The sequence below is a fragment of the Tribolium castaneum genome, chromosome 2, assembly GCF_031307605.1.
Source record: "Tribolium castaneum strain GA2 chromosome 2, icTriCast1.1, whole genome shotgun sequence".
Taxonomy (NCBI): Eukaryota; Metazoa; Arthropoda; class Insecta; order Coleoptera; family Tenebrionidae; genus Tribolium; species Tribolium castaneum.
The window spans coordinates 591,535-618,192 of record NC_087395.1 but is presented as its reverse complement, the minus strand read 5'-3'; the positions used below and the strand labels follow the sequence as shown (position 1 = coordinate 618,192).

At 26.3% G+C, this 26,658-nt stretch overlaps 1 protein-coding gene across 6 annotated transcripts in view; it reads left to right on the top strand.

Annotated features, from left to right (window-relative positions):
• The window catches only part of LOC656715 (metabotropic glutamate receptor 2), a 419,913-nt gene that overhangs the window by 308,945 nt on the left and 84,310 nt on the right, over window positions 1-26,658 (top strand). For all 6 annotated transcript variants that reach the window (XM_064354798.1, XM_064354797.1, XM_064354799.1 and 3 more), the window contains one exon: window positions 20,363-20,505. In XM_064354798.1, the coding sequence (XP_064210868.1) occupies window positions 20,363-20,505 (143 nt within the window). The remainder of the gene's footprint in view (window positions 1-20,362; window positions 20,506-26,658) is intronic.

Genomic DNA, 26,658 nt, shown 5'->3' with positions numbered 1-26,658 from the left:
TTCTGTTTCTTGAATATCAGTATACTAAATTACTAACATATTTATGCGTAGATTAGAAAATAGTAAATGCGCCGGGCTGCTCTTTAATAAGCCTTATTTTACTGATTCATTTCAAGTTTCAAAATTAAATATTATAAAGTTTCATCTGTACCTTTAATAATCAGAAAATATTAATAAAAAATATGCCACTTATTTAATGAGTTTGAGTGTAAATTGGACGTTTTATTTCACAGTGGATAATTGAACCAAGAGTAAAAACGAGTGGTTTATCATTCATGAGGTGAAATAAATAAGCCGATTTACACGAAAACGAGCTGAATACTATATTTTATTCTTCGAATTAGAGTCAAGGCTTAAAATTGCTTAAAATCTGTTAAAAATAATCAGACGTTTCATATTAAGAAATGCCAAACAGTTGTCCAAACTGTCTTACACAGGAGAAAAACAGGCAATTTTGACAGTGTTGAAGAATAAGTGTAATTCAAAATTATTTTTTGTTTATGTTTTACAGAAAACTTTGCTTGTAATATCATAATATCACTAAAAAGCAAAGCCCATTTAAAATGTTTTTAAAAAAAAAACAATATTTGTATAGAATGCGATATTTAAAAAAGCTTTATGTTTTTTAATTGGGTTTACTTAGCTTAATTGTTTACTACTTGTACAAAAATTTAGAAAACCCAATTTACATTTGCCATAACTTTGTTTTAGTTTCCGCTTTTTATCTACTTTTACACCAAATGTACAATTCTCGTAAATAATTTGGAGTAAAAATGGCGGATGCGCCGGGATAATTATTTTTAGACTTAATCCCAAGCAAACACAACGAGGTAGAATAACGCATTTAAATAATAATTTGCTATTTTTATTTTTTGTCTCATCTTAAAGCAACCTTTTAAAATAAGCAGTAAGCATTTTCAGTTTAATTAAATAGTTTTTATAACGGAACAACCACAATTAATTAAATCCTACAAAAATATTTGTTTTCTTTTAGTGTTAATTTTTATTGATTGAAATAAAGTTAGCAACACTGGATAGTATTGCTAATCTTTGTTAATTTGCAAGATTTAGTAAAATTTCAATATTTTAAAAATCCTAAAATATCGACAATGTAAGAATTGTAATCTTACCCAGTTATTAAATTTTTTTTACAAATCATTAAATTAAATCTAAATTGTTATTATTTTAGTCTGTTTTCGTAAGAGTTTCAAAAATAATTCATGCCTTTTCGATTATTTGAACAGAAACACAATTGTTTTGCAAAATTTCAAACCCTGGGAAAAATTCGAAATAATTTGCTCTTGTGAGATAAAAATTTACAAAATTAAATCGAAATTTATGTTATTTGAGTGTGTTTGATTCGATTTGATTTAATAAAAAGTGCTTGGTTTTGAAATAAATAACAATAATACAATTTATTTCCAAACAAAAATAATAACAGAGAATTTATTTGACTTTTGTTGCGATTTATGAATGCATTTTATGTTGCAATTTTATTTCGGAGTTTTACATAAAAAAGCAATTAACAGAGTTATAAATGAATTAAATTATAGAGTTGTTTTAATTATGTTTGGTTATTTAAATTATCAAAAAAGGCATCAATGCTACAAAGCTAAATAAATATCTCATCTTGCTGCACAGTCTGTAATTGCGCTAGCGCTCTAAATCGTGTAATTATTGATATCTGAGATAAAGGCAAAGTCGATACTGGCGTTAGCTGGAGCGTAAGTGCATCAATAAATTAAAAATTAAAAAATAAATTTGCCCAAATTTGGAGCATAATTAATAACGGAGATATTGATCGAGAAAGCCTTCGCTGAAACATACTGTATCCATGAATGCACAAGGGAAAAGCATGGTTATGTAAACATATTAAACCAAATTATACGCGACAGATTTAATCCAGTCGCAGTTATTAATATGTATTCAGAAAGGGTTAAATTTTCCTAACTATAAAATAATACCGAGGAGACGAAATTAGCTGGCAATATCTCTAAATTTCACCTCTGTTATCTACTATTCACACATGGGGGTATTTTGCCGGACCTGAAATTTGCATTATTTTATTTACTCGAATAATATTTGATCATTACATGAAATTCCAATAACGAAGCATTCAGGTGCTGATGTAATAATGCTGCAATACTGACGGTTTATTGTTCGTAAATTTAATAAATTTTCTTGTTTGAATAAGAATTTAATTTGCAAATAACATTTGTTCAATTAAGTGGCCGATGAATTTGAAATAATGTTGGCAACAATGAACAACTCACAGTGGCCAGCCAGCTTAGTTCGGAACTTTTGCTTTGATTTATAATTACAAAAACTTAAAGACAAATTAAGTCAACGTCATAATATTTTATTCTCATTGTATTTCGTATTCAATCCGATTCTATTATTATTTTCTAAATATACTAAAAAATTATCTTTTGTTTCTAGATTTTTGATGTAATTTTGCCAAGCAATTAAAAAAAATCGAAACTTTGATTATAAATATAATTTTGACATAAATTCTTATAGAAACGCTATTGACAAATGGAGAGTAAAATTTTGCTTTTTGGTCGACTTTAAGTAAAAGTAAATAAAATTCCTTATTTAATTTTCAACTAACATGTGTTCAATTAAGTGGCCAACAAATTAAAATAACGTTGGCAACAATAAAAAACTTAAAGTAGCCAACTGACTTCTAAACTCTTGTTTGTTTTATAACTAAAAAAAACTGTGTCAATTTTTTTTAACAAAAATATATTTTATTCTTTTATTTCTATTGTAATTCCTATTCTGTTCCTGTTGTGTTCTCATTGTATCCTATTCTACTCCTTTTTTATTCCTATTTTTTCTTATTCTATTCCTATTCTATTTCTGTTCTATTATTATTTGCCTTGCTAATACTAAAAAAACATCTTTTGCATTTGGATTTTGGATGCAACTTTGACAAATTATTAAAAAAAATCTAAACTTTCATAATAAACATTTTGTCACAAATTATTCTATTTCCATTCTATTCCTATTCTATTGTTATTTATATTACTAATAGTAAAAATAAATCATTTTTTGTTTTTGGATTTCGGTTGCAACTTTGCCAAGTTTAAAAAGATATATCAAAACTTTGACAATAAACAATTTGGTTTAAATGCTTCTAAAAACATTATTAACACAACTAACATTTGCTTGTTAGTCGGTTTTAACTAATAGTAAATAATGTTTCTACCTCAATTTGCAACAAACAAGTGAATTAAGTAGCCAACAAATAAAAATAACGTAGCAACAATGAATTATTTAGTGTGGCCAACTTAGTTGTAAAATTTTACTTTGTTTTATAGTTAGAAAAACTGTGTCAATTTTTATTAAACACAAGTCAAGTAGTAATTATTCTACTTTATTTTTATTTTAATGCATGTTCTAGTACTTTTCTATTCGTATTTTACTTTTATACTATTCTTGTTCTATTCCTATTCTATTCTTGTTCTATTCCCATTCTGTTCCTATTAAATTATTATTTGCATTGCTTTATTGCTTGTTAGTCGGCATTAACTAATAGTATATAATGTTTCTAATGCAATTTGCAGCAAACAAGTGTTCAATTGAGTAGCCAACAAATAAAAATAACGTTGGCAACAATGAATTATTTAGTGTGGCCAGCTAAGTTGTACAATTCTGCATTGTTTTATAATGAAAAAATACCGTAATTTTTTTTAAACACAAATAAAGGATATTCTACTCTATTTCTAATTTAATTCTTATTCTTTTACTATTTTATTCCTATTCTATTACTTTTCTATTCTTATTCTATTTCTAGTCTATTTCCATTTTTATTTTAATTCTACTACTTTCCTATTCTTATTTAATTTATATTTTATTTGTATTCTATTTCAATTCAATTTCCATTGTATTCTATTTCTATTCTATTTTCATAGTATTTTTATTCTATTTCTATCCTATTTCTATTCTATTTCTATTCTATTTCTATTCTATTTCTATTCTATTTCTATTCTATTCTATTTCTATTCTATTTCTATTCTATTTCTATTCTATTTCTATTCTATTTCTATTCTATTTCTATTCTATTTCTATTCTATTTCTATTCTATTTCTATTCTATTTCTATTCTATTTCTATTCTATTTCTATTCTATTTCTATTCTATTTCTATTCTATTTCTATTCTATTTCTATTCTATTTCTATTCTATTTCTATTCTATTTCTATTCTATTTCTATTCTATTTCTATTCTATTTCTATTCTATTTCTATTCTATTTCTATTCTATTCTATTTCTATTCTATTTCTATTCTATTCTATTTCTATTCTATTTCTATTCTATTTCTATTCTATTTCTATTCTATTTCTATTCTATTTCTATTCTATTTCTATTCTATTTCTATTCTATTTCTATTCTATTTCTATTCTATTTCTATTCTATTTCTATTCTATTTCTATTCTATTTCTATTCTATTTCTATTCTATTTCTATTCTATTTCTATTCTATTTCTATTCTATTTCTATTCTATTTCTATTCTATTTCTATTCTATTTCTATTCTATTTATATTCTATTTATATTCTATTTCTATTCTATTTCTATTCTATTTCTATTCTATTTCTATTCTATTTCTATTCTATTTCTATTCTATTTCTATTCTATTTATATTCTATTTCTATTCTATTTCTATTCTATTTCTATTCTATTTCTATTCTATTTCTATTCTATTTCTATTCTATTTCTATTCTATTTCTATTCTATTTCTATTCTATTTCTATTCTATTTCTATTCTATTTCTATTCTATTTCTATTCTATTTCTATTCTATTTCTATTCTATTTCTATTCTATTTCTATTCTATTTCTATTCTATTCTATTTCTATTCTATTTCTATTCTATTCTATTTCTATTCTATTTCTATTCTATTTCTATTCTATTTCTATTCTATTTCTATTCTATTTCTATTCTATTTCTATTCTATTTCTATTTCTACTCCACAAATCAAAAATGCGAAATTGTGCTTGTTAGTTGAGATAGTAATATTAATAGAAAAAATTTGGTTTTATGTGCTAAGGTTTGCAGTTTTTGTTTGTAAAAACTAAAATGAAAAGATATTGTGCTTCATCCAAACAAGAACGTACTTTTTATAGAATGTGTTTTTAAATGATTCTCATCTAGTTAACTTTGAAATTGGTTTACGTGTAAAAAGATTTGTAACGCTCTGCTCAATTGAATTCTCTGTCAATAAATGTCAAATCTGTCAGTTGTAAAATTGTATTAATTTTTTTTTAATTTCGTTAAAATGTAACTAAATTGTTACACTGTGCAAGAAAATACTTTTATTGTCGAAACTTATTTCCCGATTGGAGACCTAACAGATGGAAAATGGTAATATTCGGTGTCTAAATGCCTGTTATTAATTCTATAAAGCGGCACTTTTCATTTTGCATGAGAAATCCACAGACGACTAGATGAGAATCACATTGAACTTTATAATATTAATTAATAGCCAATAATTTTACTACTTTTATTTTCTGAATTTAATAAAGTGATGGTTACGAAAAAAAAAAAGATCAAACTAAAGCTGAAGTGTATAATTTCGGAGCTTCGTTTTGGAATTTTGCAACAAGGTCGACTAATGACAGTGCTTTGTAATGTGAAACCGATACCACGAATAAACGCGCTAATGACCAAAGATACTGTAACATAGCTGTGCCAGTTATCACGTGTCAGGCATTTAGCAAAAAAATGAAATTTGGTCGTCGCTTCGAACATTGATCAATGTGCTTCACACAAATAATTCTTATTCAAGTCAACAATTCAGCGACATGTAACAAAACGTTTCATTATTACTTCTTGAACTCGTGCGGACTTCCTTCATTATAATAAAGTTCGTATTTTTCACGAAAAGCTGAATAATTCATGTTTCATGAACAGGTAACGTGTCTCTTCCGCAAATAAAAACACAGCGGAAATTGTGTCTCAACTGTAGAAACGTGCTGGATGATTTGATTTTAAAGTTATGCCTTACACACAAAAAAAAGTTTCAGTTGCACACAATTCTTTTATTGAATTACAAAACCAACATTTCCGCAGCCAACGAATTGATTTTCCTTGCGCTTACTTAAATTTCAGATTGCTATTTGGAAACACTTACCGCAAGATTTATAAGTTATTGTTAACTTCCTTAACCAAACTTTAATCACGGAATAACTTCAAACCACTTGCAATATGAAGTAAATGAATTAACCCCAACAAAGAACCGGTTCGATTCAAACTTTTAAAACTTAAACCTAAAACCCAAGATCTGGACAGGGTGATTCTTTTAGGGCTTATATTAGAAACTTACCAACTTTTAACATAACTAGAACTTTAAAATTTTGTATATCATCCCAATCAGGCATTGTGAGTTTAATTCAATTTTTTTCTAATTGGCTGAACGTTTGGATCTACAAAAAATTGACGCCAAGTTTGAAATTTTTAAAAGTTACCAAACATTTTCATTGCATTTTTTAATTCACCTTTTCAAGCTGAGTAAAATTTACCTATCTGTCATAGAATAGAATAGACTAGAATGAAGCTTTATTCACAAAAAGAACAAAATGGCGTAGAACATGTCAACAAAAAATATAAAAACATAAATTATACAAACTTAAAATTATACAGTTATAAAATATAGTTATAAAAATATAAAAACTAACTAAAACAAATCTAAATAACATATTACGATACATCATAAGTTCTAGGAAAAATTCGCTTAAGGTATAAAAGCACTTGCTTAATAAATAAAACTTTAGACTCCGTTTAAATTGTTTCAAGTAGTACAAATAGACTTTGGAAGATGGTTAAAAATTTTAATAATATAGTTTTTGACATGTCATTTTTTTGTTAAAATATTTATTTGCAAAGGTTTATCTAAAATATCACAGCCCTTGAACGCTTTGCAATAAGTGATTTTTTTTCATTCAATAGCCGAAGGTTTGAAAAAATTTCTAAAATTTTCAGAATTGTTAACTGTCACAATTCATGGCTAGTATGATTTTTTCAAAAGGATTATCAAAAAAATTGCTATAACTCAGTTTTTTCAAATGGAACGACTTTATTTACTTAACGGCAATCGAAAGATTGATAAATCGATATTCATGTTGACTTTTATCAATACATCCTATACCAATCTCTTACAGTTTTTGGAAAAATCACACAAAATGCATTTTATCTCTAACAATCATCAAACTTCAATTTTTCATTAAGTTTTTAGCTGGTTTCTTATTGAATAAGCAGTAAAACAATAATATTTAATTATGGTTTATTATAATTCAATGAATGGAGGTTTCCAATGAATGCTAGAATAAAGATTTGTTAATAGATATTCAAAGTATATAACCCATAACCTATGAATCTAAAAAAATAAATGAGAAAAAGTTATAAACAGTCGCTACAAAAAATTATGATAAAGCAAATTTTCAACTAACCATTTTAAACTTAACTGTTTCGGCGGCAAAGACACTAACCTATAAAATTAAAGAAACATGCCACGTTGTCAAATCTCAACTTGTTATGAACGAATATTTGCCCAAGAAAATGAAGTTAAAAATAAATGACTATGGTCAATGCCTAGTATTAGGTGTAAAATATAAAAGCGTATATGTTAAGCTAATTTTACGTCGTTTTCTTTAATTTTTTTCAAGCTCTTAAAAAATAATTCAATCAAGAAATTTTGCAACAAGCCTTTGTACCGCGCAAACTCAACCAGGACTTAAGTCTGCATAAGACATCGCTTTGAATTTGCCACTTTCCTGTCTTACACTTTTTGAGCATTTAGAAAACGTTTTGACCGCTCAAATCCTACATTTCGAATAGAATTGCATTAAACTTTAATTTAAAAAAAATACATTGAAAACCTCCATTATGTAAAGTAACTCAGTCAGACTGCCATATAATTTTGAATTTCTTGAATGAAAATAGTGAACAAATAGGACAATTTTTTTAATTAATAACACAATTTTGTCGTATTTTTTAAAAGTTTACTTGACTAAAAATGAAAATAATGTTCTTTTGATTGCCATTGAAAAATCAAGGTTATTCCATAAGAAAAAACTGTTTTACAATCATTTTTTAATCATCATTTTCCAAAAATCATAGTAGGCTTGCAGCTAGACAGTTGACAATTCTAAGAATTTAAGAGAACCCTTTGAACCTTTGGCTATCAAATGCAAAAAGAATTATTCTCTTATTGTAAAGGGTTCAGACGCTGTAATATTTTAAATAAACCTCTGCTCGTGAAAATTTGTATAAAAAAATTGACATACGCCAAAACTATACTAACAAATTTTACTCAGTTTCAAAAGGCGAATTTAAAAGTATAATAAAAATAGGTGGTTTTTATTTAAAATTTTAAACTTGGTACCAATTTTTTGTATTTCCGAAAACTCAGCCATTTTGAAAATATACTCAATGTCATAAAAATTGCAACACCAAGAAGGAATTTGAATTTTTTGACGAAACTTGGCACAAATGGTCGACTATTAGCGAGTAATAAATGATTAAAATTTGAACTCTTCTAATCAAGTTGTGAGGGAGTTTTTTATATTTAAGTTCTTTTACCAGCACTGCAAGTGTGATTCTTCAAATTTTTTGCTTTTCTGACTATTTTTTATGTGTTTTTCTCTAAATTCTTTTAAGCTTAAGTGTTCTAAAAGTGCAATTAAGCCTGGAGACGACAAAACTAAAACTACTAACAATTAGCAGTTTTGAAAGAGACATAATTTTTGGACTACAAATAGGAGATTTTCATTTAGAGAAATTGCTAGTCGTTTGGATAGAAATCGAATTACCATTAAGCAATGTTATTAGTCATAGACTGGAAAAGGCTCAGGACAGCGCAAAAAAAAAAATGAAGTCCAAAATAGTCGTCTTCGGAGTATGGCTATAATTTAATTACAAGACTTTGCCCAAGGGGTGGGCTTAAAGGTCGTTTTTTATCACTTTGGAGTGTTTACCATCGAAATTGGTCATTTGGACTGTTTTCTTTTGGTTTTTCTTTTTCGCTTTCATAACACTTAAAACTAAACGAATTTAGAAAAAAACACTTCAAAAATTGTCAGAAACGCAAAACCACATTTGCTGGTAAAAGAGTTTAATTGTTAAAAACTTCTTTATTACTTGATTAAAAACGTTCAGATTTTAATAATTTAACTTCTCCTAATAGTGTAACATTTGTGCCAAGTTTCATCAAAAAATTTCTATTTCTTCTTGGTGTTGTAATTTTGATGATATTGAGTATAATTTAGTCGATTTAGATTGTATACAGAATCTTCAGGCTCTAGCTATTATGTAAGAAAACAAAAAGTTTCTAATGTAGGCCCTTAAAGAATCAGCCTGTATAACGTATTATTGAATAAAAGTTAAAAGGAACAAAAACCTTTTAAAAGCATTTAGAAACACTTTGAGGGAGCAAAAGGGTCTGACTTCCAGACGTGCCTTGAAGTAATTTAACTAATCAAAATGCCTGTGGGTTGTTGACCCGATACCATACCGTATGTCAAGGTGTGTCAACAGGTGTGACCGTAATCCGCTCCACTTTTACGTAATTACCTAATTTGATCTGAATTATGAATAATAAAGACTGTGATAAAGATGTGTAATATCGAGGGACTATTTAATCACTTTGAGACCTCGATTAAAAATTATGTTGTTGTAATATTCACCGATCATTGAGCAAATATTTAGCTTGTCAACGTTTGAAAATAAGCTTTTTGCAAATTTAACAGCATCGGTTTTAAAAGCGTTAAGGTTTTTGAATAATTATTATGTATGCAGGCGGTATAGGCAAATATTTGCTTTAGGGGTGTCGTATTAAATATATTTACCTTCAGCTCTCGCTATACAGAAGGTTATGTCAAAATTATTCTTCGATGACGTGACAACAACATTAACATGATGTATTAGCAAACGAATATTTTATGTCAGCTAAACTAAAACAAAATTTTTCACTTTATACGTTTCCAAACTATTTTTATACTAATGTTTTTCTCGATATTTATCAATTTTTTTCGAAATATTCTTTCACACGTTTTATAATAATGTTTATTTGTTTAAATTAAAAATGCAAGAAGTATTTGTGCATAATAAAATTAAATCAGATTTTTAGACAGTTGGCTCGAGTAGTAAAAGTAGTAAACTCAAATGTTGTATTGAATTATTTATTAATAACTAACATTTACATTAACGTTAACGTTAGAATCCTTGTTCTTTTTATCAGATTTCATTTTGCTGCTGTTGATAACGATCTTATTGTCACGCTTTGCGTGATTGGAGTTAACTTGTGAAAATGTAATAGAGTCATGTTAAAAGTAACTCCAATTTAATAATAAAACAGACATTTACTTCAGTATTGTCAGTAATTGTAACTTAATAAACTAGTTTTTAAGGCGGTTAATAGTTAACTGATAATAGTCAATTACAAAAATTAAAACCAATTTTGTCACTTTTATCCCTGTAACTTTAAATCGTAGAAACGGTATAAATTCGGAAATAATCAATTATAGGTGATTTAAAAGTGTCAGATTATTGTTTTAAGGGTTCAAGGGTCGCCAGGTGCCACTATAATTTTACGTCAACGGATTGTCTTGTGTACAAATAATAAGTGATGAAATATGTAAAGCATTTGTTAAAGACTTACATAACAGGAATTAAATCGATAATAAAATTAATAACGTCCACATTACATCCCTTTTCAGGCAAACTCGTTCATTTGTATTGACATTAAATACGGTTACCGAAGTATTTTTTATACCTCAACAAATAATTCACAAAACATATTTACACGATGATAATTTAAATCTAGCATTATATTTAATAAAAAAAAGTTATAAAGGCTACAGACAAATTACTCATAACAATTAAAAAACAATTCCGGTTTTTCTTCTGTGTAAGACAATTTTTACAACTGTTTGGCATTTCTCAGTACGCAATGTTAGATTATTTTTAACAAATTTGAACAAATATTAAGTCTTATTAAGTCTAATTTGAAGAACAAAATGTTGTATCCAACTTGTTTTCATGTAAATCGGTTTATTTATTTCACCTCGTGGATGATAAACCACTCGTTTTAACTCTTGGTTTGTAGAACTATTATTGGTTTGTAGATCTATCATTTTATAGTTCAATTAATATTTTCTAAAATACAGTAATTAAAGTTGTAAAGGTCTGATAAGAATACAAAATTACGTATAAAAGTTTTAAAGTATTAAAAAACTTGAAATTGATCAAAGGAATAAGGCCCTATATTTATATTATTAAGAAGCAACCCGGCGCATCCACCATTTTTTATCTACGCAAAAATATCTTTATAATCTAATTAACTGATATTCAAGAAACTTGTTTTTTTAAAAGAACTACTTTTAAACTTTTGGTACTAATACAGTTAATTAATCTGTAGTGTTTTTTGGCTTGTAATTTCGCTGAACGCAAGCACAAAGTATCTTTCTTATTTTTGAAATATTTTAAAAGCATCGTTTTTGACACACATTGAATTACCACTTGACATTTTTTTATTAAATTGGATCGTTTACAGGTAAATATAGAAAACATTTTTTTATAATTATATCACTTTTAAAAAAATTGATAATAAAATAGAACATAAAACCACACAAAAAAATTATGGTTATAATAACTTTCTGGTCTTTGAAATGTGTTTTAGACAATTTAATTGGGAAACTTGTACAAAAAAGCTTGTTGTGAGCAAAATCCGTTGAGGTACATTTAAAGTGGCTCCTGGCGACCTGTTTTTAGACCTAATTTACAGAAAACATCTCCGACACTTTAAGAAAATCACACATTACAATAAAACATTATACAATGTGTTTTTAAATGATTCTCATTTAGTAGTCTGTAAATTTTCTATGCAAAATCAGATATGCCGCTTTATAGAATTAATGACAGGCATTTAAACACCAAATATTACTATTCTCCATGTATTAAGTCTCCAGTTCAGAAATAAGCTTCGACAATAAAAGTGTTTTCTTGCACAATGTATCAATTTAGTTGCATTTTAACAAAATTTTTAAAATTATTTAATTGACAATTTGTAAATTTCAGACCTGACAGTTTAGACATTTATTGACAGAAAATTCAATTGATCAGAGCGGCACAAATTTTTTTACATTTCAAAGTTAACTAGATGAGAATCAGTTAAAAACTGTACTTTTCACTTTTGAATAAACCGAAACCCTAAAATTAGAATTTTTACTGTTTGTTTTTTATTTAATTTACAGTAAATTTTAATGACAGTTCTCAAAATTAAATTCGAAGTTAAAATAATGCGATGATAAAGAAGAAATGGGTTTTAATCTGATATTACAGTCAACAATACAACAACAAAAATATAATAAATGTTACTGCTAATGATATAACCTTGATTATATTGTTTGTAAACTAACCAAACCGTTGGCTATTTTAATACAAATCGCTGTTTCTACTAAAATAGCGGGTAGTTTGTAAATTTCTTGGTTAATTTATTTCAAAAGGTATTACCTTTTAAAAATAATATATTATCTATTTTGTTTTTTCGCTTTCTTTATACTACATAAATACCTAACAATTATAAAAAATACGAGGTTGGTTAAATAAGGGCAAAGTGGCGCATTTCTATACTAAACAAGTATCTGAAAAAAATTGATGTGTAATTTTTAGTTTAAATGCTTTAAATTTTTGAGTAAATAATGAACCGTCCCGTTCCGTTAAATGTCGAAATTTTTTTTTATTCCTAAATGTTTTTTTTTAAGAAATTATAAAGTACAGAAATCCAAAAACAATTAGCGACGAAATAAATATTTATTATCCTCTTTTTATAAATACAAATATTAAATCCTGACACTATCTTATAAAGAAAACTTCCACTAATACACTACAAAAATATTTTATATACCACATTGACAGCGATATTTCTATTTCCACCATTCGCACGAATCAAGTTATTAATTTGTTGGTGTTCATTTACTGACAACTTGGATTGATTAATTTATTGGATGAAAAAATTAACACTTGTTGCTTTTTATTACTCGATACAGAAATGTTCCGAAAAGCAATTTCCTGTGTCCGGTAATTATAAATTGAATTGAATTATTTTATATTCTTTATTTGGGACGAATCTAAAGTACAAAAAAACAGTAAAAACAAAATTCGTGATTTTCCAAAGATCAGTTCAATTCCTTTAATTTTCGTGCGAAAACATTGACTTTACATTTGTATGTGTTTTTAAAGGTAACATCAGAGAAAACTCAGACAAGTTAAATTATTCTAGACACGACGGGCCGAGGTGTTCTTTTTTCGTTTCGCTCCAAGTCTAATATATTATTCCGGCTACATATCACCGGCATGGTGTCTGAAGTAGCAAGGATTGCGGATGAACCTCTCTTCCGTTACAACATCCGGCTTTAATATCTGAATACATATGTATGGCACTGCAAAGCACAAACTTTACTCGTTAACCTTTTAATGATCAATTGGTGAATACTTTTTCGGACGATGCCAATTATTTATAATTTGGTTGCATGAAGTATCTTCTTTAGTTAATTACTTTTTCTATTTCTCTATTCTGCGCTCACTCGTTATGACAAACATTATGGTCATTAAAACATTAAAGTTAATATCTATTTTCATCTTCAGCTTGCTTCTATTGATGACAAGTAACTGATAATTTTTAAATCCTGCATTGAGGTTGTGGAAAATTACTGTACAAAATTAAAAATACCAATACATGCTTTGACTTGAGACCCATTAATTGGCATATTACCAGTTTATCGAAAAAATCATAGTATTGTTACAGCCTTAGAAAAAATTCTTAATGATTGTTTCAGAGTTTTGATAAAGATAAAGTCCCCACTGTGAATTTCAGAAATTTTTTTCATTCATATCTGACTAAAAAAAAAAACAAATTATTACTACATATATGCACCACGCAATCATTAATTAATTAACTAATCTCAAAAGTGGCTCTAATACGTACGAGTTTTCAATAACGTCAAAAATCTTGGAACTAATTCGGAATTACGATTTAAGAAGATATTATCTTAATTGAAAAAAATCATACATTTGCTGAAAATGTTATTCTAACTATTTTAGAGGCCTGATTTTAGGAAACTTTCCTAATACGCAATTTTAAAAACTTTTCTTAAAACTTCAGACACATTTGTTTTGTAAAAATTTGAAATATTTAACACCTTTTTTATTTTTCCTAAATTTTTGAACCAAATTGTAATATATTAAATGAGTTTTAACATCCTACAGTTTAACCGAGTTAATTAAAAAAAATTTTATTCAATTTTTTCAATTAGTAATTTTTAGTATTTATTTTAAAATCATCACATCAAAGTTTTCAATTTCATAGTTATTTTATTTTACATCTAAATATTTTATGTTTCTTAGGTTTCCAGTAGTTCAGCTTTTTTCAAATTTCATTTCAAATTATTCACTTTCTTAATTTTTTAGGTTTTTGTGGTTTTACTGTTTTATGTTTTAATGTTCTTAATTTGCAGTGTCACAGTCTTTTTAATTGTCATTCTTTCAGTCACTTAGATCTACAGAATTTAAATCTTAGTGTTTTGTAGTTTTTTGTTTTCCACTTTCTAAGTTTTTTTTATATTTTTTATTCAGAATCTCATGTTTCAATTTATTAGTGATTTTTTCCAGTTTTGGTTTTTTTTCAGTTTCTTAATTTTCCGTCATACTGTTCTTCAGAATTTCAGTGTCAATATTTTTTGTTTTTAAATTTTTAGCGTTAAAGTTCCATTGACAGTGTTTGAATTTTTAGTTTTTGGAAATATACATATGATTCTACTTTCAATTATTTTTTAATTTTAAACCTTGTTTTTGCAATAAAAAAATAATTGACGTAGAATAGTCGAATCAAAATTGCAATATTCAGCAATTGCTAATTTTTATTTTAAACATTTATTTATTTTACATATTATAATAGTAATTATAATTTTTCTGTAATAAATTAAAAAAGTGTATTTTCGTCAAAAATTTAATTATTTCAAAAAATAAGCATATAAAGCAAAAGAAATGCAGTTTTGTGAAAAAGACCGGTCCCAAAACCAGTTCACTGGTGTCTCATTTTTCCCAGAAAATGTCAAGTAGTCTATTACTCTTATGTTCAAAAATAGTGGACAAATTATGAATCGATTTGTTTTTCATAAATTAATTCGTGTTTAAACTCAAACTTTTCGCAAGTTATTCAGCAAAATAATAGGTCATCTTTTTAGTTATTAACTTACCAAGTTATTCAATTTTTAACAAACCTATTATATTTTATGTTCTCAGGCGTCTAGACTTTTTAATTTCTTAGTTTCTTGGTACTTCGATTACACAGTTTTTAAGTTTATTTTTAGTAAGCACTTCAGCTTTTTAATTTCATTTTATTTCTCATTTTTTTTAAATTTTCTAACTTGTTAAGTTTTTCTTGGATTGACTGTCTTAAAATTTTCTAATTTCTTAATGTTTTTACTTTGCAGTTCTTTAGTTTCAGATTCACTTTCAGTCTTCTAAACTTAGAAATTTTTTTGTATCAGTTTTTAATCTTTTTAGCTTTCCAATCTCTTAGTATATTCGTTTTTCATTCAAAATATCAGTGTTCAATTTACTAGTGTTTTTCTTCTTTTGAAAATTTGCAAGCTCTTGCAAATGCAAAAGATTATCTTAGTCAAGCCTCTTTACAAAATGAGTTACATTTTCACTCTGAAATTTTAGTAAATAAGATAACAAAATTAGACACAATACTTAAGCTCATAAATAAATTGTAAATGTTTGTAAAACATACTCCAGGAGTTGTAGAAAAATTTGTTAGTGACAAACTATACAAAAATTCGGAAAATAAAAATCTATTGAAAATAAAAATGTTAATTGAATGAAAAAATACTGATAATACAGATGTACCTGTTTCTATTACTAATATGTATTTCCATTCAGAGTGTTAATTTGCTAGGTTTAGATGAATTCTTACGGAAAGTCGAACTAATTTTACTACAGCAAATTTAGGACAAAATTCAACAGCAACAACAGTTCAACAGCAAATTAACTGCTTTTTAGCTTTTTTGTGTAATCGACGTTTTTAAGTTTTTGACAAAAAGTTACCATCATGTTTTTGTGCTTAATATTGTTGGTTTTTGGAAAAACACTCTCTTATATTATAACAAACTTATACAGTTCCGGTCATTTTCTTAAAGAAAAACTTTTAGTGAAGAATTTTCGCAATAAAATACAAACATATTTTTCTAATTTCTTGTTTTTTTTTTCAAGATATTCCTTTTGCTTTTTATTATTTTCTTATTGGTTATTCTTCTATTATTTTTCGTCAGGTTATTATTATTATTATTATTGTTGGTCATTTCACGCAGAACAATGGAAATCGTTCTAATGAAAATATTAGCGGTTTCTATTAAACCAACACATTCCAGATGCAGCGCCTCATCAAAGATGCGCAATTTCCTGAACCACGAGCCTCCTTCTTGCGGTTTTAAGCCCGATTTGAGTTATTTGATATTAGTCTGTTCTCTATCTACAATTTCCAGCTACCAACAGAACCGTTTATCTTCTTCATATAATTTTTAAATAAAACTTGATAAAATTGCTTTAGGTGTAAAGTCCTTGACGGTGGCGTAATGAGGACGACCCGAACTGTCTCAAGCTTTCATTGTCTTTCACTCGAATTCTCTCAAGACTGCTGACTAACCCGTTAATCACTAAAACTATACAACTATGTCCGAAGTGGTCATAAACCTTCATGAAGATAACTTATCGATGAGTTTCAGAAAGTTTATTGGCGGCCCGTGCATTTAAAGCTTCAAGTTTATGGCAATAATATTCCATAAAGGCAAGGTCTCTAAAGAGCACTTAAAATTATTATTCTGGATTAAAGTATTCAATTAGGCTTAAAACTGGGAAAATGAGTTGGCAATCGAGAAAATAATATGAAACTTGTCAGTAGTATCTTAAAAATCTTAAACTAATAACCACATGGAATTTTGTGTTTTTTTTTTAGTAATTATTTAACCGATTTTGTAACGCAATAACAGAACGTATAATTATAGAAAATTTAAAACCAGTAATCAACGTCAACAAGCAACGTTTTAAAAAAGCTCTTTTTATTTCAAAAAGTATGATTTTAACTACTTTTTCTTTATTTGCGATTTATTTTTTGTATGTCTTTATATTTTATAATGATTGTCAAAAATAGATACAAGAGTAGTTATTACTATACTGAGTGTATTAAAAATACGTGCTTTAATTTTAACAGCTAACAGAGCTCAACAAATAAAATATTTTTCTATTTGTAATTTTTTTATAAAAATATAGAAATATATAGGAAAATTTTTGTATTTCTGATACATCCTGTATATTCTGCGTTTTTTATTCAATTTTCAACTGTTGTAACGTTAAAAACGTTAGGTCTACGAATCCAATCAGTGTTTTTAAACATTTTTTAAATTTGGTTAGTTGACGATTGGCTTCCAAACCCGGTAATTAATTAATTAAGAAATTAATTAATATTAAATTAATTATCAGTAGATACAAAAATTAAATTAAGTTGTGTAGCTTTGATTTTCAGCTTACGTTTAATCGTAATAGTTTTGCCAAGTAAATTTAATTAAACACTAATAAATTGATTACTTAATTACAAATTAAACTAGTTTGAAGTTGATACGTTGTCATGTGTTTCCGAAAGTTAAAACAAAAAATAATGCAATAAAGAATTTTATGAGTTTTACGAAACGTATGCCGTTTTATTTGTTTCTGTAATGGATTTTTTTGCAATAAATATTATGTTTTTATTTTCAATACTTAGAAATATTTACAAAGTATGGCGTTCGATATTCAGGCCATTATCATATTGATTGAAACTTGTAACTTTTCAGGTCGTTGTTTATAACTTTCTTATTTTACATTAAAGTACAATTTAATGCAGCAAATTATTAATCGAAATCGCTTTAGGTACTAATAATAAACTTTGTATATCAAAATATTTTAATTGTTTTGGCAGCAGTTAATTAAACTTTGTTTGTTGAAATTAACAGTTAATCAATCAGTGTTGTAAAATTCCTTTAATATATTTTTTTCTTATTCTACACTAACTGATGGTGAATATATTTTTATAAATTTTGTTTACGATTTATCTATTACCTGCATTTTTTATTAACTTACCTAAACTAGTTAATTAGTTTATGGTGAATTTCTGTCAAGTATTTGTATTATGAGCAAAACTAATTTATTATTGGTAATTTCCTTGGCGGAAAATAATATATATACGATTAGTATATATCGTATGTATTTCAGCTAAATCAAAATATGTAATTTACTACCTACTTATGTACTAAAAGCTCTGGAATGTATGTTGATTTTATAAACATACATTTTAAAAAACAACGTTTTTTATACATTTGTGTGCATTCCGTTGGTAATGAAATAAAAAATAAGCTAAACAAAAAACCCGTTTGATTAATGTGCTCAAAAAAACGAATTTTATGTGTTTGGATGTTTTTATAAAGAATAAATTCATTCTTATAAATAAATACAAATTATTTTTGTTTTATACAGGCTGTTCCGTCTAAAGTATTGGTAGTTGTAATTAAATAGTCATCTGAAAAATTTTATATAACTATAATCTCTTAGGTCTTACTCAATAAAAATATCAATTTTCTTATTTTAATAGAAAACTATATTTTTTAATGCGTTTTTGGATTACTAGAGTTATTTTACAATAACTACAATTACAATAATTTTTTGTTGAAACTGAGAAATTCATTAGCCATCGGCCTTCTCGTATAGGTTTGTCATAGAAACAAGAAAAAGAAATGTAAAAAATTTAAGTTTTTTAAACCAATAATCAATGAATTTATTTTGTTTTCACAGAACGGACAACACAGTTTTGAGCAGACTTTGTCATTTGTTTAATCAAAAATGGTTTTATGAAAAACTATGGACAATTAATTAGCTGTGGTTAGTACGAAATTTCCTACAATGTCATAACAAACAACAGTACTCCAAAATTACCACAGGTAGGTTTTGGAAATGCTAATAGAGATTGATGCAGAATACAATTTTCCTCTATCTAGTAAAAAACAATTGAGACTTCCCATTTGAAAAAATTAAGTTATGAGTACTTGAAGTTGTCCAAACTTAACCTTAAAACTTTTGGGTTTGTTAACTTTTTTTCCAATTTTGAACAGACTGAAGAACAGATATAAGCTTTCTCTTTTAATTTTCCAAATATGAAAACTCTAAAACTAAGTTACCGATTTTTTAAGTGACAGGTGCGAATCTAAAAAATTTTTAAAAATCTTAAACCTCGAAAATGGTTATACTCAGGTATAGAGTAAGCTGATAAAAACGACGTTAAAATAACTCAACTAATGCAAAAACGCAGTAAAAAACATAGTTTTCCATTTAAAATAAGAAAGTTGATAGCGACTTCCGGTATAACCGGAAGTGCCGCCATCTTGAAAATATTTTCATTGAGCAGGACCTAAAAAATTATAGTCCTATACACAATTTCAGATTACTATCATTATTAGAACTCCCAATATTTCTAATGTGGGGTTTAGATGGACCATCCTGTATAAATAAACTTACAAATATTCTTCCTTCAATAATGGAGCTAAAACATAAAGTTAACTTTAAACATACAAATTACGGAAATTTGATTTTTCATACGTATTTAAATAATCTAATCTAATAATCAAATAATTACAAATATATTACAAAAATAAAACCAAACTTACAAATACAATTAATGACATGTGGAGGCTCTCGGAAAGTTACTCCCTAAATAAATATTGCAATTTGTCTCTTACTAAAACATAATACAACTAAAATTAAAAAAATATTTCGAAACTGTTTTCACGAAACCATTTTTTTGTCTGTGTAACAAAATTTTGCATAAAAGTACGCTTTAATCTCAAGAATATTTTTAAACACCCAAAAAGTTTCTCCTGGTTGATTTATTTTTCACAAAATTTTATTGTGCATTTTTCGAACCACAATATTTGTCCCTGTTTTCAAATTTGTGTTAAATTAGATTAAATGTTTCAAAAGTGTTGTTTTCTCCCATTTTTTATTTAATAAGTTTAACGTTGAAATAAAATTGTGTAAAAGAATTATTAAAAATGTTCAAGCATCGTTTCAGTATTTTATTATTCCTTCTTCAGGCACAATTTTTTTAAGTTCTATCGTATCTTAAATTAATCTAAATAATGTTTAAGAGATAATAAAATCTTAAAACGTTGCAAATATAATAATGTTTTTTTTTAATTTTAAAAAAACCTACTCAGTATTTCGCAATTTAAAACTCCGCAACTTTGTTGCTTGATTGTTTGTGTGTTGGTTTCAGGTTCGATCAGTAACATCGATGGGGCGGAGTATCATTGCAACAAAACCCAAGTTCGAAAGGTGATATCAGGAGTTGTTGGGGCGGCTTCCAGTGTGACATCTATACAAGTAGCAAATCTCCTAAGACTTTTTAAAATACCCCAGGTAAAGTTTATGTTTGTTGAACGTAGCTGTTGTATCAGCAAACACTTGAAAACGGATTTTGTGTGTAGAAACTAAATATTTTACTTGAATCCAATTTTCCAATCTCTGATTCTAGAGTTTATAGTTGTACTTACTGCTCTTACAATATTCTAGCTTTTATTACCTCAACCAATCATTTTAACAAAAGCTATCTCACTAAATTTTATATATACGTATTATATTATTCAGCTGTGTAAGTCTTAAATCAATAGCTGAAACAAGTGTAAAACTATTATAGAGACGTATCAGTAGATTGTTACTTAATAGTTTCAGCAAACATTATAAATTTTCTTTAACATGAAACACTTCTATTTCAGCGGCAAGATCTAATTATTCATTAATGCGTGTGGCGATAAATCATGTTTATCTTCGTCATTAGCATTACATGTTCATGCATGATTTTTCACTTGAATTACTTGCAATGAATGTTATTCATTGCTTAAAGTGATTAGCATAAAAAATGGAAAGGCACTTATTATCGCACGACTAAAAGAAAACTGAAGAATGACAGTGAATAATGCTTTAAGAAAAAAAATTAATACCCAGTTTGTTGCCTCTTAAAAACCTCTACTAAAATATTGCATTAATTGTCAATCATTTTATGTTTGTTTTCAAAATTAAGTCTTTTGTGCCTAAATGTCTAACATTACAACAAAAGACGAAAATTACATATTGATCGAAACCCACATGGCACTCCTTTTTTAATTGAAAACTTATCTTTTAATAGATTTGAAGGAAAAACTCAAAAATTAATAATTTAAAAAAATTAAAGAAATACGTTAAACAATTCTAAGAATATGTTTAACAATTTTTTTTTTAAATAAAAACAGTATTTTCAAGATTCACACTTTTCTAGGAAATAAAAAATTGTCAAGTATTTACATTATTAAATAAAATTATTCGAAGTATATTGAACTATATTTTTTTTTAAATCATTTAAAATAATTTAATACCTCTCTATATTTAAAACAAGCAAACGATAAAAATAAAACAAACAAATATTCGACCTTTGTTGTCTTTCAATATATACATATTAAACAATTATTTTATTAAAATATTGCATCGATTTTTCATAGTTTTTAGTGTTTGAACGTTTAGCGAGAAAACGTTTTATGCCGAAAAAAGGTGGATGCGCCGGGATAAATTTAAGCTATGAATATCTTAACTCAGATATAGTCGTAATAATAAAAGATTTATTACTGGAAAACATTCTTTTTCAGCATGTGTTATTTTATCAGATAGTTACTCAATCAAAAATTTTTTTAAAGCAGTTGGCATTTGGAAGATACTACAACAATAAATTTTCTCTATCAAGTCACCAAAAATTAACATCAGCTACTAAATTGTTTATTTTTGTAAAAAGGAAAAAACAGACTTGCAAGGACTGCTTTCAATATTGAAAAATAAGTTAATTAATTCCAAAAAACTGTTTAATAAAATTTATTCAGTACACGTCTATTTTCAAAATAAGCAAACGATCGGATATTAATAAACTGTATCTTTATTACAGTGGAGTATCAAATTTTCACAATTTTTAACGCTGTGAAAAACACTGCTAAAACTTCTGCTATTTTAAAAAATGATGGTTTTCAGTATCTCATATTATAAAAATTTATAGAGTTGGAAAATTAATGTAATTATATACTATTATATAATAACTTGTTCTTCAGTCTGATAATGTCTTATGTAATAAGGCGAAACGCGGCATAACTCTCTTAATGGTCCTTTCGCAGTAATTCTTCAACTCTATAAATTTCAATTTTTGGAGGTCAGGTCAGGTCACTTCAAATGTTTATTTAAAAAAAGAAAAAAAGACTAGAAAAAAGCAATGCCTTGTACACAAAAGTTTTGGTACCTGCTAGAAAAACTGACAATCTTATGTTGTTCAAAATATAACAATGTTGCAAATTGATTAAAAGCCACTTTGCACTCTTTCTTTGTAATTGGAAATTTATGTTTTAATGATTTAAAGCTAAAACTTTAAAACCTAATTTATACATCAATGTGGAAGATAATACTAAAATTCTCTTTAGTAATTATTTCTTTTATTTTGACTTTTATTTTCATAAAAAACGAAAGTCAAAAATTAAAATTAAAAAAAGAAATAGTTTCGTAAAAATCTTATTTTAAAGAAATGTAAAAATTTTTATTAAGAGGTGTGTAAATCTACCCGTTTTTAAAAAATTATTTAAAATAACTAAACATATGTATATTCTCGAAATTCTCGAAGCAAAACATGGAATAAAAAATACGAATAATATGTGAAGTATGTTGCCATTTAGTTTACACTCAACGTTTTTTATTAAAATTTTACATCTACATTACATTATTTTTAACGTTTTGTTATTGTTTAGTGGGGAAACTTTTCTAATGCCAAAAATGGTGGATGCGCCGGGCTAACTTTTAGCTTTGAGTATCCTATGTTATAACCGCGTCTTAAATTTAACTATTTTATTACTACAAACGTCTTTTTTTCCTGTCTAATTTTACCACATGATAAAGTAACCAAAAAAAGCCGTTACCATTTGGAAAATACTAACTACAACAATATTTTTTTTTGTTAAATCACCAAAAATTACCTAGTATCAGTTACCAAATTGTTTATTTTTCCAAAAGGGAAAAAAATAAACGCTACAAAAGACAAATTCAAAAAGACTGTTTAATAACTCATGTTTTATTTTAACGTTTGTCTTTGTAAGAAGTAAAAACCAGAAATAAAATAAATGTGTTTTCAAGTCTATTCCCTTTTCTATAGAACATAATTTTATAAACAATTTTACTGACTTTTACTGACGAAATAAAAAAGTTTTTAATTTGAAAAACATTGCTCTACCTTTAATCGAAAGTTTTTTTTTAATAAACACGTGTTTATTTTTAAAATAAGCAAACGATATGTGTATATTAAACGATCTTTTTATAAAAATATGGCATCAAATTTTTATAATGTTTAACTTTTATTATTTACTGAAAAAACTATTACCATTTAACAAAAACAGTGGATGTGCCGAAATTAACTTTATATTTGCTTATCTCAAATTATAAGTCATTATATTAAATTGTTTTTTTTTTCAAAAGCTTGATTTTTCCATTTCGTTAAGCAATAAATAGTAGTTTATTACATAAGTAAAAAAAAATTGTTCATTATCTGTATGTGATGTGTTCACGAGCAGATAATGCCAACTTTTCTATACGCGTATAATACAAAATTTTTTCTTATATACACATTGAGAAATTTTTGTTAAATTTTTTTACCGATAGTTGTACTACCTCTACTCGTATCTATGAAATAACCAACAACATTATTAATACCTATAACAGAAAAAATCTTAAAAGCAGTAACCATTTGGAAAAAACTAAAACAGTAATCTTTTTCGATTAGATTACCTTAAATTACTATCAGGTCAAATCAAGTCAGTAAAATATTCAAGAAGATGAACTAGAAAAAAGAAATGAATAGCACAAAAAATTTTTGATGTGCAAAAAATAAAAAAAAATGCTTTGGAATTTTCTCTTTTACTGGTTTTAAAGGTAAAACTTTAAAATACAAATCATTTTCATTGTTTTGGATGCTCTATTTTTGGCATTAATTTTAAATGTGATTAATAATAATAACTTAAAAAACTGTTTAGTAATCATTTATTTATTTAACAAGTTTTAGTGTAAATCGGACATTTTATTTTACGAGTGGATAGAAAACGAGTGGTTTATCATTCACGAGGTGAAATAAATGAACAGATTTACACGAAAACGAGTTGAGTACAACTTTTTATTTATCAAATTAGACTCAAAAAAGCTTAAAATTGCTTTAAATCCATTAAAAATAAGTTTATTATTTAAATATTTGCTTGTCGTTATACGCAATATTTTCCATGAGGTTAAGATTTCAATTTAAAAAGGTGTTTTTAAAGTGAATGATAGTAATAAAATTTTAATTATACGTAGTTGTTTGCCTATTGATTATATAAACAATCTTTTTAAAATATTGTACCAGTTTCCTGTAATTTTTAACGTTGTAGTTGTAATTTTTAATAATAAAAATGGTGGATGCGCCGGGTAAATTTCAACTTCAACCGAAAAGTAGTTCTAAACTCAATTGTTCATTATTGTAAGAAAGTTTTTTTAAGATTTAAAGTTAATATGATAAATAATGGTCGAATAGCAAATTTTCTCAAGTATAAAGTCGCTTATCTAAGACAAAGAAAAACAACACAAAAACTTGCAAATAAAAAAATCAATAGCTGGACGAATTAAATTCTCGATGTTCAAAAAAACAAAAATTTGTTTAATGTTGGGTTATATCAATATGTTTAAAAAAAATAAAACAGAGCTTTTCAACTGTGAGAAAGATGTGACAAAAACTTTTACTGCGAGATTTTTCCAAGTTACAGGTACTTTCCTAAAAACTTATAAAATAATGAGGCATAATTGTTTACGCAACACTAAGTTATGCAGTTCCTTTTATTATTTTCCTCGTTTTTAAAGTTTGTCAAGACGTCGCGAATATTTATCTAAAGGACTAAACCGTCTGGCTAAGAGATGTGTCATTTGATATAATATAAACTTTGTACATAAATTTATAGCAGTAGTTAGATTTATTGGTGTCAGAGAATGTCAAAATTCTACCACGGGATTTCCGTATCAGTTGGGAGCAGGTGTTAGATTTAGAACTGAACTAAAGAAATAACTTGTAAGTAGTCGAGCATTATGTAATTTACAAAATTCATCCACCTCTCTAATTCATTTTTCAATCAAAACTTTTTAATTCTGACAAAGTGATAGTTAAAATTGAGGTCACAATCGTTTCTAACTTGGGAAAGCATAATTTGTACACTTTCGTGAAAGTATTTGCCATTATTTTTCTCATTATATTTGCGTATTTAATGACACAAAATAACGGTACGTGTATACGTATGGGATCATTTGAATTTATAATCAGAGTATGAGGCGTATTTTATGTGTAGTTGCTTAATTTGACCGAAGTTATAGTTAAAATAATAATCAGTAATAACACAATTTTTCAGGACTTTTCTTAAAACTCGAAGTAAATTTGTTTTGTTAAATATATTTAACACACTTTTTATTTTTCTAATCCGTAAATTGAATTAATTGTGAGTTCAAAACATCGTACAATTGTGTATGACCTTCCTAATTTAAAATGAGATATTTTTTCAATTTTTTTTAGTATTTTTTAGCTATTTTAAAACTATAAAAACGCCAACGTTGCATTTTCTCTTAAAATTAGTTATAAATTATTCAAGAACTTCAAAAAAATTATAGGTACAGTAATTTACACTTTCAATGAAGGCTCTAATCATTATTAACTATTTTACAATTTTATCAATCTTACTTAAAAAAATAATTTGGTAAAATGCGACGTTGCCGTTTTTATAGTTTTGAAACCGCTAATAGTTTAAAATCATTACATTAAAATTTTTACTTTTTAAGTTTCATTTTACATTTAAAGATTTTTTATTTCTCAGGCTTCTAGTGTTTTAGCCTTCTTAATATTCTCATAGTATTTCATATTGTTTATTTCCAGAATTTTTTAGTTTGTCGTGATTTTACTATCTTATCTTATTAATGTCCGTACTTTGCAGTTACATAGTTTTTTAATTATCACTCTTTCAGTCACTTATTAGACCTACAAAGTTTTTTTGAATTTCTTTTTTGAAATTTTTTAACTTTTTAGTTTCTTAGTTTATTTGTTTTATTTAATTTATTAGAGTTTTGCTTTTCTAGTTCTATTTTTTTAGTTTCTCAGAATTCCGTACGTAATATTTTTTAGTTTTTTGTGTTTTTAGTTTCTCATCGTTAAAGTTTCTTTGTCAGTATTAGAATTTAAGTGTTAATTTTTGAAAATATGCATACATATATATTCTTATTCTATATTAAAATATTTTTTAATTTTTAACAATCAACCATAATTGTAAAAAAATACATTAAAGTGTAAAAATTTGCAGTGTTCGTCAATTAATGTTGGTATTAAAAATTTATTTATTTTAATTATTTCATTTATTGTAATTAAAGTTTTTTCTAAGCCGACAACATTTATTTGAATTATTGTGTGAAAGTCTTATTTTTCTAGGATTCATAGTTTTTGTTTGTTAATTTGTT